At 38.4% G+C, this 14,130-nt stretch overlaps 2 protein-coding genes across 2 annotated transcripts; both read left to right on the top strand.

The window, feature by feature from the left end:
* The first annotated feature begins 1,171 nt into the window (after positions 1-1,171).
* On the top strand, positions 1,172-6,845 carry LOC111231671 (cytochrome P450 2K1-like). The gene is made up of 9 exons (XM_022758879.1): positions 1,172-1,461; positions 2,754-2,916; positions 3,537-3,686; positions 3,794-3,954; positions 4,111-4,290; positions 5,264-5,405; positions 5,495-5,679; positions 6,010-6,151; positions 6,236-6,845. Exons 1-9 carry the CDS (start codon positions 1,255-1,257, stop codon positions 6,421-6,423), a joined length of 1,518 nt encoding a protein of 505 aa, XP_022614600.1. The 5' UTR covers positions 1,172-1,254; the 3' UTR covers positions 6,424-6,845.
* A 2,171-nt stretch (positions 6,846-9,016) lies between these two features.
* On the top strand, positions 9,017-13,131 carry LOC111231672 (cytochrome P450 2K4-like). The gene is made up of 9 exons (XM_022758880.1): positions 9,017-9,264; positions 9,402-9,564; positions 9,692-9,841; positions 10,679-10,839; positions 10,941-11,120; positions 11,726-11,867; positions 11,984-12,168; positions 12,646-12,787; positions 12,873-13,131. Exons 1-9 carry the CDS (start codon positions 9,058-9,060, stop codon positions 13,037-13,039), a joined length of 1,497 nt encoding a protein of 498 aa, XP_022614601.1. The 5' UTR covers positions 9,017-9,057; the 3' UTR covers positions 13,040-13,131.
* Positions 13,132-14,130: the final 999 nt, after the last annotated feature.

The raw sequence follows: 14,130 nt of genomic DNA, 5'->3' as shown, positions 1-14,130 counted from the left end.
CGGTCCCTGTATGATTATAAACGTGGGGAATTAATGTTAAATAACTTTAATTAGAATTACAGTTGTCTGCTGGGCACCATCTTAATCAGGAAAAGGACAGCAAATGTTGACACAGGTTCTGATTATACGATCAATTTGGAAGTCTGGGGAACTCTGTTGTTCAATAACCCAACCAGGTAAAACTCCTGAATTCCTGAAAACAAAGGGGGTGCATCTTTTAAAAGCTAATATTGAAAAGCTACAAGACTAATTAAAGCAAAGTACTAAGTACTAAACTATATTGATGTCAAAACATATCTCTACAACAATTAAGCCTCCATGTGTCACTGCTCCGGAATACCAGTGATTTCTAAAATTAGATAATATATATGTCATTTTATATTGGTAATGAAATGCAAAGCCAACATTGGACATGAAAGGGTGCACTAGCTAACAGCTAACTAGCTAGCTAACATTAGTTAGCTAAACTGTAACTTCAGGAAAAAGTTAGAACCTAGCTAACATTTGTTAGGTGCTATCACTAGGTTCTAACATTTGTTAGCTAGGTGCAACATAAGGCAAAAGCTAGAAACTAGTTAATGGTAGCGTTCATCCATATATTCTTGACACAATCTAATTCAGAAACTCTGAAAGTAAGAAAGTAAAGTGTATTAAACAAACTAAATAATTAGCATGTGCTACTTACATTACATACAGTGTCTCAATTTGCTTGCACAAGGGTGGGGACGCCAACAGAAAAGGCCAAGTCACCCTTGGTCTTCATTCTGTGACACATGCAGACCTTTTTCCTATCAATACCATGTTCAGAACATAAGATATTCTGGGATTTAAACATAACATGCTCAAACATTTAGGATTCAATGAGACAACAATAAGGGGAATGGAATAAAACATGGAATCCTTATCAATGGTGAAGCATTAGAACCAAACACAGACACAGTAGGGTGCAAAAGTCTCAGACTTATGCAGAATAAAAACAAGCGTTGCGACATGATATGTATACTGTATGTTGCAACAGCAGGAGCGGTCCGTGTTAATCTCTGAACCAGATTTCAGAGAACATGACCTAAATACCTTAGAGCAGACGACAAAAACTTGTTGGGCTAGTTTTCCGCAGTATGTCCCTCCCCTTGGGCTGTGCCTATTCTCCAAGCACAAAAAGAAACCCCTCTTTACAAAAACATTAACAGAGGCTCGAGAAGCAAATCCATATTGTGAGGAACACTGACAGCTTAAGGATACTTTTCTTAAATCATGGAGATGTTAGATCTATTTCTCCAGACCTTCAGTTCTGTCTCCCTGTTGGGAACTATAATGATCCTGCTGCTCGTCTACCTTGTTTTGACCTTCAGCTTCAGCTCCCAGGAGGACAAGAAGGAGCCTCCAGGCCCCAGGCCACTTCCCCTGCTTGGTAACCTGCTGCAGATGGATCTCAAGAGACCCTATAAGACGTTACTGAGGGTATCCACTTTCTACTGTGTGTGTGTGTGTGTGTGTGTGTGTGCTTCTGGCTTAGGTTACTTTTGGGGACTAATTTCAGACTAAATCCCAGTCACCAGAGGAGAAAAGCCCCATTAGGAAAAAGCTGATTTTTGGGTCAGTGGTTATGGTTAGGGTCCTGGCAAGTCTCCAGGAAATTATTGCAAGTCAATGTAGTTTTTCCCAATGTGAAAAAACTAAATGAGTTTGTGTGCATGTGTGAATCAGGCTTCATCTAAACTGTCCAATCAGGAATTAAGAAAACCAGCTGTTTATCTAAATGTGAACACATTAACAGCCTGGTATGATTCATTATTGTTGTTTTATCTGTTTCTGCCATTTATGTAGCTTTATTTAAATGTTTATGTATGATTTTCCATTAGGTAGAAACTATAATAATGGTTTATACATTATTATATGAAAACCACATTAAATACAAATTAATACCTGCTGCAGATGTGCTGCAACAATGGATTAATACTTAAAATATATAAATTATTTACATATATCAAACACTCTCCAATCAAAATCAGCGCAGAAAGTCTCCTTCTATTTGTTAAATCCCTGCAGCATCTGTAGAAGTGTTGTGTGGGTTGAGTATATGGAGTCAAAAAGCAGCCTTAGTTATAAGCTAAGTATAATAAATATAGTATAAATAATAAGTATAAATAATCTGCAAGACTGTGAAGTGAATCATCCTGTGATGTTTGGTTTTGCTCCGTGTGTGGAGGTTTGATGTGGTCACAGTTAGCTAATGTATGAACCGTAGCACATACGAGTAAGAAAGTGCATCACTAATCTGAAGGCAGCAGGACTGATAAATTGGCAGTTCACTTTTTCCACCTGCGTTAAATCGCCTGAAAGAGACACCAGGCTGTGATAAAACCATAGAGACCTTTACATACATAAGACCAGTCACTTATAACTAGATATTGTGCTTTTCATGAAGGAGAGGTCAGGTTAACAGGGCTCATTATAGGCCGTTTATAATCTGTTTTATCCTTGAAACAAATTAAATAAAAATTATATAGATAAAGATAACCAGATAAAGATATGTAAATGACGAAAACAGATAAAACAATAATTATGACTAGAGTTAGGAGTCACACATGCATGAGACTTTTAGTAAATGATCAAACAAGTGTCTGTTCGTGCGTCTCGTCCTCCACGACCCTTTTCAACCCCCATAATGTGTGTGTGTGTGTGTGTGTGTGTGTATGTGTGTGTGTGTGTGTGTTCAAGTAAGTATCTGTAATATATGCTGCTGTTCTTAGTTTTCCAAGAAATATGGATCCGTGTTCACCATCTATATGGGAGCCAAGAAAGTGGTGGTCCTCGCGGGATTTAAGACAGTGAAGGAAGCACTTGTCAACTATGCTGAAGAGTTTGGAGACAGAGATCCGATGCTAATTATGCATGAAGTTAGTCAAGGACACGGTAAGACAAGAAAAAACTAAACAACAACAACAACAATAACAACAACAACAACAACAACAAGCTTTTCCTGCAGTGTACCACTCAACATTTAGGAAATGTTCACAGGCTTTAGTTGTAATCAGTTATTTATTTAACACGTGAGGAAAATTACAATGGTGTATGGTGTGTTTTCTTCATGTTCTGATTTCACAATGAAGCCTATTAGCTATGGCTGAAAATAGACTTCCAGAGGGAAAACATCTGATAGGAAATGTTAAAATTTGCTGATATGTGCCAAGAAAGTTTTGGCAGGGACATGCTGACATGGGAGGAGAGTGCGGGGGTTAATGTGGTATGACCATCAGGTCTTACGGAAACAGTCTATAAATACTCTGTTGTTTTGTTCCTGTATTTCTGTCAAAGGGTGGTGGTGAGTGTATAGAAGAGATTTGTCTGTATAAGAGAGAGGTGTCAGTTGAACATGTCCTGAGTGTTGTATGTAACTGTATCCTCTGTGAACTTAAAAAAAAGAGTAATAAAGGAGCATTTCATCAGTCTCACTGCTTAAGTTATTCTTTCTTTTCATATGATACAGAGAAGAATTTCCCTCACACACATTTTGTTGAAATGCTTCGTCTCAGGGGTTTTATGGTCCAATGGAGAATCATGGAAAGAAATGAGGCGCTTTGCTTTGACGAACCTGAGAGATTATGGGATGGGTAAAAAGGCATGTGAGGACAAAATCTCAGAGGAAACTCACAAGCTCACAGAAGTGTTTAAGAAATTCAAAGGTAGGTGTTTCAACCACCTGCATGATAAGCAACAGGCTTCAAAGGAATCACCTATGATTTTAATTTTTGTTGTTGTTGTTGTTGTTTTTTTGTTTTTCTGTTTGCAGGAGAAGCCTTTGATACGACCCAACCAGTGAACTATGCAGTCTCTAATATTATCTGCTCCATGGTCTATGGCAGCAGATTTGAGTATGACGATCCAGAGTTTACATCCATGGTAGATCGAGCAAACGGAACTATTCAACTTGTGGGCTCTCCATCAATACAGGTATCATTTCATATGTTTATGAATCTAATACTTTCAGTAATGTGATTTAAATAAAATTACAAATAAACTCTTGATAGCGAATAGAACTGAATCTGAGTATCCAGTCAAATCTTTACGATATTTCAAATACTGATGTGTATACATATATTTTGACAGGTGTACAACCTGTTCCCATGGATTGGTAGATGGATCGCTAACAGGAAGCTTTTTCACAAATTGTATGATGCCAATAAGAAAATGAACTTGGAGCTGATCAAACGTCTGAAAGAGACCCTCAATCCAGAGATGTGCAGAGGTTTTGTGGATGCCTTTCTGGTCCGCAAGCAACATCTGGAGGTTGGGAATCACCTACTTATCATAACTGCCATAGTGCTGTGATCTTTGATTTAACACGTAGACATTTAACTCACCTGTTTACATTTTATCAAGGCTTAAAGTTATGCATAATTGAGGTGGCCTCTTTTATTGACGGGGGTGCTCTCCAGTTTGATTGGCGTCACCTCAGCTCAATGGAGTCACTGAACTTGACCTCTTGACCGCGTGTGTGGTGTTAATGCAATTATCAGACAATTAATATGGCTTGTTGTGCAGTTAATCTTTGCATTTAAAAGACAAAGATCCTCTTGATCCAAACATAACTGGATGTGTTTGCAAGTTAGAGGCATAGATGCATTAATGGACAACTAGATTTATTCGGTTTGAGTTTTTATCTTCTTACCTTGAAACGTTGCAAGATTGTTCATCATTGTTCATCAGGGAGACAAGCGTGAATCACCAATAATCAGAAATGGTAAGATGATAATCCAGAGTCAACGGTTTGTTGTAAACATTTTACATGTACATCTTACATGTACTACTTTAAATTATTATTTGAAAACGGCCCCTATTTTTAACAACGTGTTCATGTTCATAGATTTCAGCTGTGTTACTGTATATTTTTCATAACTAATACAACCAATGGTTGAAGCTACAGAAGAGTAATCTTGCTTCATGTTATGCCACAGGTAGCAATGATAAAGGTTATGTCTTGGGGAATTAACCACCACTAAGTCTTAGGGCTATGAAAACTACTCACAAGCCACAATATACACTGGATGTCTTGTTGCTTGTGTCAACATGTGGGCATACCTGAACCCAAATGAGGTCAACTCACTTCCTGCAGTTGCCTCACTTCATTCCATTTAACCAAGCGAATCAGAAACGGAGTGATAAGCAGCAAAACCTACACCAAACCAAACAAATAAAATCCTCACTGATGCCAGGTAAAGGTCTACTTCAAGATTTTCTTCATTTTTCTCTGTATTTGCAGAAATCTGAGATTACCAACAGTCACTTCCACAATGAAAACCTTTTGATGACAGTTATTCAACTGTTTGGTGCCGGCACTGAAACAACCTCAACTACCATCAGATGGGGGCTCCTGTTTATGGCTAAATATCCAAAAATCCAAGGTAACAGACTGTAAACGTGCACAGCTTTCAAACTTAACCACACATTCCAAGCTTCATCATATAAATAAAAGAGATTCCCTCCCTCCCAGACCAGGTCCAGGAGGAGCTGAGCAGGGTGATAGGAAGTCGTCAGGTGCAGGTTGAAGACAGGAAGAACCTGCCCTTCACTGACGCTGTCATCCATGAGACACAGAGACTGGCCAACATTACCCCCTTTTCACTGCCTCACAAAACGAGCCAAGACGTCACCTTCCAGGGTTACTTCATCAAGAAGGTCAGACTCAACAAAACTACTAATTCGGAGGATAGAAACTATCAAACAAGAAAATACTAACTAAATAAAAATGTCAAAAAATGATTGGTAAAATTAGCTAAATGAAATACTGTGTAATAAATTATGACTAAAGATGATAGCCACATCAGTAACTGTGGGGTTGTCATTTGCTGGCCAAATACTAGCGTCCACATGTACAAAGTTAATTTCAAGTTAATTTGATCATAGGTCAAAGTTTATTTTGACCTGATGATGGCGCTAATTAAATATCAATTGATTGATTTTTTTTTTTTTTTTCTAATTTATTGACAAATTTTATGTTGTCCACAGGGGACCACAGTGTTTCCTCTTTTGACATCTGTCCTGTATGATGAGAGTGAGTGGGAGAAACCATACTCCTTCTATCCTGCTCACTTCCTGGACAAAGACAGAAAGTTTGTCAAGCGAGATGCATTCCTACCTTTTTCTGCAGGTTTGTGAGTTCGAGCGTCTCTTAATGTCAGTGTTCACTTCTACTGGCAGATGACTTGAAGTGTTTCTGTGCTGTCCCTCACAGGTCGCAGGATTTGTCTCGGAGAGAGTCTGGCCAGGATGGAGCTCTTCATCTTCTTCACCACCCTCCTGCAGCACTTTCGTTTCACTCCTCCACCCGGAGTTTCAGAGGATGAACTGGATCTGACCCCACGTGTCGGCTTCGCCCTCAACCCCTCACCTCATAAACTTTGTGCTGTCCCCTGTATGTGAGGAGGAGGAGGACCTAGTAATGAAAAGCCACATGTAGCTTAACAGTAGTGAACATATATAATCTAACAACACTAATGTAAATATATAACATAAAATGTATGTTACCTGCTTATTTAAACCGTCCAAGCAATAATAATATTTTTCCTGAATTTTTGGATCTTTGGATATTCCGACAGACAGTGAAATAGAGTACCTTTCTCTTCCAAATATTAAGTACAAACATCAGACATATGATTAAAGTTTTTTCTGTTTTGTGTGTTATCCATATCCATATATCCATTTTCCAGGCATTTCATTTGTCTAGTGTTGATTCAGTACTCTATGCTACCAATATTTTAGAACATTTACATACGTGGCCCTTCCAGATTCATAGTTCACTTATTATATGTATCATGACCCCACAAAGGGCTATCTTGTAATTTGTGATGCAAAATGAAGGTGTAATATTTTGATGTATTTTTCAACAATAAATAATGCTGCATAAATCAGTTCACTGGCAATGTTTTATCCAGTCCATGAGATGCTACATTCTTTGAACCGCAGAGTCTTTAGGAAGTAAAAATTCAGGGCCTGTCTCATGGTTTTATGCTGCCTGTCTTTAATGTTCTAAGTCTCTGTCCTGCATCTTGCTGCTCTCTGCCTAGACATCTTCACCTTTCTGCACTCCTTCCTGGCTGAAGACTTATTAAGATAATCCCTTTGAACTGACATTAAACATATCAAATGTGCAGTATAGAGAACACACATCTAAAAATCCCTTTTATGGTAAGCTTCAAAGCAATGACACACTCTAGTGACAATGAATCATGTATTTTCCTGCCTCAATATTGTTAACCTTTCCTGGCTCACTGTCTGAACTGTAGTTCAGAAGCATTTATTTACTGGCAAATAGCCTAAAGAACACATACCTTACACTGCTACGATCACAACTATACTGCTAACTTATAAGTCTCCTCACACAATATTGTTCAATTACATGAGCAGGTAAAAACGACTGAATTCCTGAATAAAAACAAAGGGGGTGCCTTTTATAAAAGCTAATATTAAAAATGTAAAAGACTAATTACTAAAGTATTAAAATTAAATAATAAACTTTTTAATGTCAAAACCTTTCTCTCCAACAACGAATCCTCTGTTGTCTAACTGCTCATGACTGAGCGCCTCTATTTGCTAAAATTAAATATGATATTTTATACTGGTAATGAAATGCCAAGCAAACATAGGAAATGAAGGGGCCCTCTATCAGCTAGATAACATTAGTTAGCTCATTTTTAACTTAAGGCAAAAGTTAGAAACTTGCTAACATTAGTTAGCTCAAGTGTAACTTAAGGCAAATGATAGAAACTAGCTTACATTTATTAGTTAATGTATAACTTAAAGCAAAAGTTAGAAACTAGCCAACATTAATTAGCTAATCTATAACTTAAAGCAAGAGTTAGAAGCTTTCTAACATTTAGCTAAACTGTAACTTAAAGCAAAAGTTGGAAACTAGCTAACATTAGCGTTCATCTATAGATTATTAATGCAATCTAATAGAAAAACTCTTAAATTCAGAGAGTAAAGTATATTAAACAAGCTAGACATTTAGCTACTGCTACTGACATTTGTTTACACTGTCTCAATTTATGCTACATATCCCCAAGTATAGACTTGAGAGCTGTGTCCCAATTCAGAACCGGCATCCTTCAGAAGATGCGGTATAGCAAGCCCGCCCTTACTGTTGCGTCACAAAGTGCCAATCCTGTCGCCTAGCAACCTTGACAACATATAATTTTTTTTTCTTACAAAAACTTGAGGTTTTAAATTTCCTTGTTTTTTTTTAACTGTGATGAAAACAAATACTTACATTGTAATCCTAAGGCTCTCTGTCAGCATTGTTTGCTTTCATTACAGGTAATGAATCTCAGGACTGGTTGGGTAACAAAGGATCCAACCATTGACGCCTTTGTTGCCCAGGAAAAGAAGACCACATTTGTCAGCCATATTTGAAGGAGCCTTCAAAACGGGACAGCTGTGATGCAATCGGTCTTGAAATGCAGCCTCAGAAGGATGTAGCCCCTGAATTGGGACTCAGCTGAGGACATAAGCCACTGATGGGAGTGTGACAGGCAAACAAAGTGTTCAACTAGATTCTTCCAAGCATGAATAAGGAAAATGCATTGTAATATTTACTATTACAGGTAAGAAGGATATATAAATGATTCAATGGCCCACGGAGATGATACTGTGTTTTAATTTGGACTGGCGTTAGCAATTATGGGCTAGTTGTACACAGCCACAACAACAAAAAATAAAGCATTTTTATTTTTTTTACTCCAGAGGGACTGTTGCTGTGGCAACTTAAGCCGCTGGAATACTGAAAATTTTAAGGAATAACATAATAGTTAAGAAGAGTTATCTGCAGCAAATCTTTGACTCAGAGTTCAGAGAACATTAACCAGTAACACTAGATCAATAATACTTGTTGGGGCAGTTTTGCACAATTTGTCCCACCCTTTGGGCTGTGCATATTCTACATTTGAGCCACAAAGGGCGTCTCTCTTTACACAAACACTCACGGAGCCTAAGACAGCCATTAGCTCTAGAAGGATTTGTTGGGACACTAACAGCTTCAGGACGATTTTTTTTTTAATAATGGGGATGTTAGATCTATTTCTCCAGACTTCCAGTTCTGTCTCCCTGTTGGTAACTCTAATAGTCCTGTTGCTCGTCTACCTTGTTTTGACTTTCAGCTTCACCTCCCAGAAAGACAGGAGGGAACCTGCAGGTCCCAGACCGCTTCCCCTGCTTGGTAACCTGCTGCAGCTGGACCTCAAGAGACCCTACGAGACGTTACTGAAGGTAAAGACAGTGACTGGGTCCTTTTCTAGTAGTGTAATGTATTGTGTTGTGTTGGCCCACCTTTTTCACTGTATCACTTTTTCATGTGTGTGTGTTATAAGCAAGAAAATATCTGTAATATATGCTGCTGTTCTTAGTTTTCCAAGAAATATGGATCAGTGTTCACCATCTATTTGGGACCTAAAAAAGTGGTGGTCCTGGCAGGATACAAGACAGTGAAGGAAGCTCTTGTCAACTACGCTGAAGAGTTCGGAGACAGAGATCCAACACAAATTATGCATGAATCTAATCAAGGACATGGTAAGTGGAGAAAAAACATACTTTTACCCCAATCATTGACTTCCTCTGTTAAACTTTACACCAGTATTGTCAGTCTTCAGCCCTCAGTTGCATATTAAACATATTTTCTACTACTACTTCAACTCAGGTATTATATGGGCCAATGGGGATTCATGGAAAGAAATGAGGCGCTTTGCTTTGACCAACCTCAGAGACTTTGGGATGGGCAAGAAAGCTTGTGAGAACAAAATCACTGAGGAATGTGACCACCTCACTGAAGTGTTGAGAAAATGTAAAGGTAAACAATTTATAATATGTTGATTTATCTTAGAGTTGCTCTCATACCTGAGTTAAAAGACTAAGAATTAATGAGTTTAATTAGCCAATCAGAGTCAGCTTCGCCCATTTCTGCCCAGTAACACCTGCTCCTGAATTTGTATTGCAGTCAATGGCAGAGGTGAAGGGTACTACCCCCACTTACTCAAAAACTGTAAAAGATATCAGAATGAGACCAAAACTGGGTGATACGAGACAAAAACAAATCTCTACATTTTTGATATAAAAATTGTCAAAGTTGGAAATTGTGGGATTTAAAAAGAGTTTGTCTGTCGTTAATCACTGTGTAAAACTATAATATGTAATAATAATAAATAATAATATATGACAGAACGATAAAATTAAAGAACATCTTTAGGTTTCCAGATATATCAGTTCCCAGGTGAGAACAGCACTGGAGCCTGAGCATACACCTGATAATTACTAATATACTCAGCTGGCAATTTATTATCAAAATAGTTTTAGACAGTTGTTGATTCAATTGATCACTGTGGAGGATGTAGTGAATATTACATTATACAGAGGTGTTTCTGTTATTTAGCCCACCTTCATTGATAAAATTGGGGTGGTGGGGGTGAAGGGTGGGGGTGGTGATGATGGTGGTGGTGGTGTGTGTGTGTGTGTGTGTATTGCAGTCTATGGGAAAGCTACTCTGATGGTTAAACAGTTCCTGTAGCTCGTAGTTCAAAGTAGTAATAATAATAATAATACATGCCTTCAATGCTACTGCATAATAAACCATGTCAACAACATTTTTGTGAAAAATATCATTCACCGTTTGCTGTTTCCCTTTCTGCAGGAGAAACTGTTGATATAGCCCAACCAATCCACTGTGCCGTCTCTAATATTATCTGCTCCATTGTCTATGGAAGCAGATATGAATATAATGATCCAGAGTTTACATCTCTGATTAAAAGAGTAAACAGGCACTTAGCACTTATGATGTCCCCTTCCATACAGGTACCATAGCACATAAACTATTGCAGTCGGAATGAAGACGTACTTTCATTTTTCACTCTCCTATTTAAATCTTTGTTAAATATTATAATATTTTTTGACAGATGTACAACATGTTCCCACGGTTCTGCAAATGGATCGCAAACAGGAAGGAGTTCCGTAACTTAGATGCTGACATTAGAAAACACAACCTAGAGCTGTTCAGACGTCTGGAAGAGACCCTCAACCCACAGATGTGCAGAGGCTTTGTGGATGCCTTTCTGGTCCACAAGAAAAACCTGGAGGTTGGGAAACATACCTGTCAGAACTGATATGTTGGTTTATGGAGCTGATGGATAGTGGCTGTGTGAATGTTGCTGCAAATGTACACAGCATTTTTTGTGTTTTACAAACGTAAATATACATTTGTTGGTCATTTAGATGTGGGAACAGATTCTTTTTGACTGCACTGAATATGACAACCTTTTATTGCTTTTAACTTAAGCTGTTTTCACTTGTTTGCCAGTATAGCTGAGCACAGCAACAGCTACTGGCATTAACCTGGAGGCTTTTTCTGTTCATTTTGTCTGATGATGTTGTGATTGTTAAATAACTATTAAATAATGAGCCAAGGCATTTAGCGGAAAGGGATGGCCTCTAAGAGGCTGGTACAGCCACAAGGCTCAGTGGTGATTTATTCCCCCAGAATTCAAACTAATAACTACTACTATACTACTGCTGTACTACTAACGTTTCCAATTGATTGAAAACTGATGGAATATGTACTGTATCGTTTCTCTGTTAGACTAAAACAGTAGAGAAGAAAGCTGATTTCTTTTACACTAAGTGAAAAATAAAAATGGGATAAACATTTGTTTGAATAGCTGCACTAATGCTATATTACCTGCAGGAATCTGGGATTACCAACAGCCACTTCCACAATGAAAACCTTTTGAGATCAGTTACGAATATTTTTTCTGGCGGCAGCGAGACAACAGTAACTACACTGAAATTCGGACTCCTGCTTATGGCCAAAAATCCAAAAATCCAGAGTAAGGATCTTAACACATCCGCAGCTTCCATACAGCAACAAACAGTCCAAGCAACAACATCTGATTTACCAACACAAAAATCCTCTTCATGAAAACAAAAACTTCTAATCTCCCAGACCAGGTCCAGGAGGAGCTGAGCAGCGTGGTAGGAAGTCGTCAGGTGCAAATGGAGGACAAGAAGAACCTGTCCTTCACCAACGCTGTCATCCATGAGATTCAGAGACTGGCCAACATCGCCCCCATGTCGTTGCCTCACAAAACCACCAAAGACATCACCTTCCAGGGTCACTTCATTAAAAAGGTTGAAACATCTCATAAGAAGAACCAAGTCTGACTTGACAGAATTATTACAAATAAACCCACTTTTATCATTAATGGGTAAAGTTTGGTTGAAGAACCCACACTATTGTCTTACAGAGGCTAGTCAAAGCAAGGTTAACGTAGGAGGGGGGCACGCTCTTGAATGTGAATGTGACGTTTATCATGGGTTAATATAAATCTGGACATTGTTGTTCATATTAAATCTTTTGTAATGCCTGGGTAGAGCTGTTCAGCAACTAGTAATGGTGCAAGGCAAGTGATTATTTTTAAGAAATTATCAAAATGATCAAATTCCTAATCCTTTAACTTTATCATCTTCATGTCCCAAAACCCCAAAAAGTGAGAGTCGTTACAGGTGTAACAGACATCCAGATGCCTGAAACATTTATAAGTTGTTTGAAGAGAATACTATCACCTATAATGTAGAAATGTTCTAAATGTTCTGTATTGTCCACAGGGGACAACAGTGTACCCTCTCATGGTGTCTGTCCTGTTTGATGAGAGTGAGTGGGAGAGACCACACTCCTTCTATCCTGCTCACTTCCTGGACAAAGACAGAAAGTTTGTCAAGCGAGATGCATTCCTACCTTTTTCTGCAGGTTTGTGAGTTTCAGCACTTCTTCCTTTTCATGTGTGTTTTTCCTGGCAGATAGCCTGAAGTGTTTCATTTGTTCTCTCTCACAGGTCGCAGAGTTTGTCCCGGAGAGAGTCTGGCCAGGATGGAGCTCTTCATCTTCTTTACCAACCTCCTGCAGCACTTTCGTTTCTCTCCTCCACCTGGAGTTTCAGAGGATGAACGGAATCAGGTTCAATTGCACCTGATCGTCGACCCTTTACCCCATAAACTGTGAGCTTTCCCTGTGTGTGAGGGGGAGGGCTTGGTAAACAGTGGTGGAAATGTTCAACATAACTGATCTAATTAAAAAAATTTGTGTTGAATTTCTCATTGGCTACTCATCATATTTACAGCAGAATCACCGTGAAACTGTTACTAAAATGGTTTTTCTTGTAACTTGAGAAAAGTAAAAATGTAACATTTTGTTGTCCACGTCAAACAAGACCTCAAGATATTTGACCTTTGTGGCGTCAACTCTCTGCTAACCTGAAGTGTGAATTCACAGTGCAACGTGTTCTACCAGAAATTGTTTTCATATTCCCAACTTCTTTTCACAAATACTAAGTTTTGCAAAGAAATTAAATTGCGCAAAGATGATGTCGGCTGGCAGTTCTTCTTCTAGTCCATCATGTGCTATATTTTTGTGCTGTGAAAAAGTTGTGAAAGCGTTGTCATGTCTCATGTCACCGTGACCACGACATTAACTAGGACGATGATGTTTGCCTAACCTTAACCGACATCAAAACAAGGTTATCATGCATTCAGTGCAATAACTGGATATTATAGAATAACACAAACTTTGCAGATACCTTCTTACATGAGAATTGTGAGGAAAATTACAATTATACTGTGTTTTCATCATGTACTGATTTCACAATCAGCCTATTAGTAGACATTGGAGGTAAAACATTTGATAGGAAATGTTTACTCTTGTATAAGAGCAAAGAACATTTTGTCTGGGGCATTTGTCTGACCATCGGTGTGACCATTGGGGCAGGAGTTTTCTGGGAGGAAGGTACTAAGTCATATTTGATGTTCAGTGGCTTTTAAATAAGATAAATATGGAGCTGACTAAAACATGCCTTTCATGACAGTAGCAAACCTGTCTTATACACCTTCCTGCACTCCTTCCTGGATGAAGAAGCATTAGGCCGATGTCACTTGCACATGTAACTGAGTGTTGAGTGTAACTGTATCTTCTGTGTACATGCTGAAAAGAGTAATAAGGGAGAATATCATCAGTCTCATTTAGCTTCAGATAATCTTTCCTTTTCCGTAAGATTTCCGTCACGAAAGGTTTCCTCAATATAGTAATAAAAACACTTC

Source organism: Seriola dumerili, unplaced genomic scaffold (assembly GCF_002260705.1).
Source record: "Seriola dumerili isolate Sdu_G_001 unplaced genomic scaffold, Sdu_1.0 BDQW01000312.1, whole genome shotgun sequence".
In the NCBI taxonomy this organism is placed as follows: domain Eukaryota; kingdom Metazoa; phylum Chordata; class Actinopteri; order Carangiformes; family Carangidae; genus Seriola; species Seriola dumerili.
The sequence above is the reverse complement of the archived record's forward strand: the minus strand, read 5'-3'. Positions and strand labels throughout refer to the sequence as shown.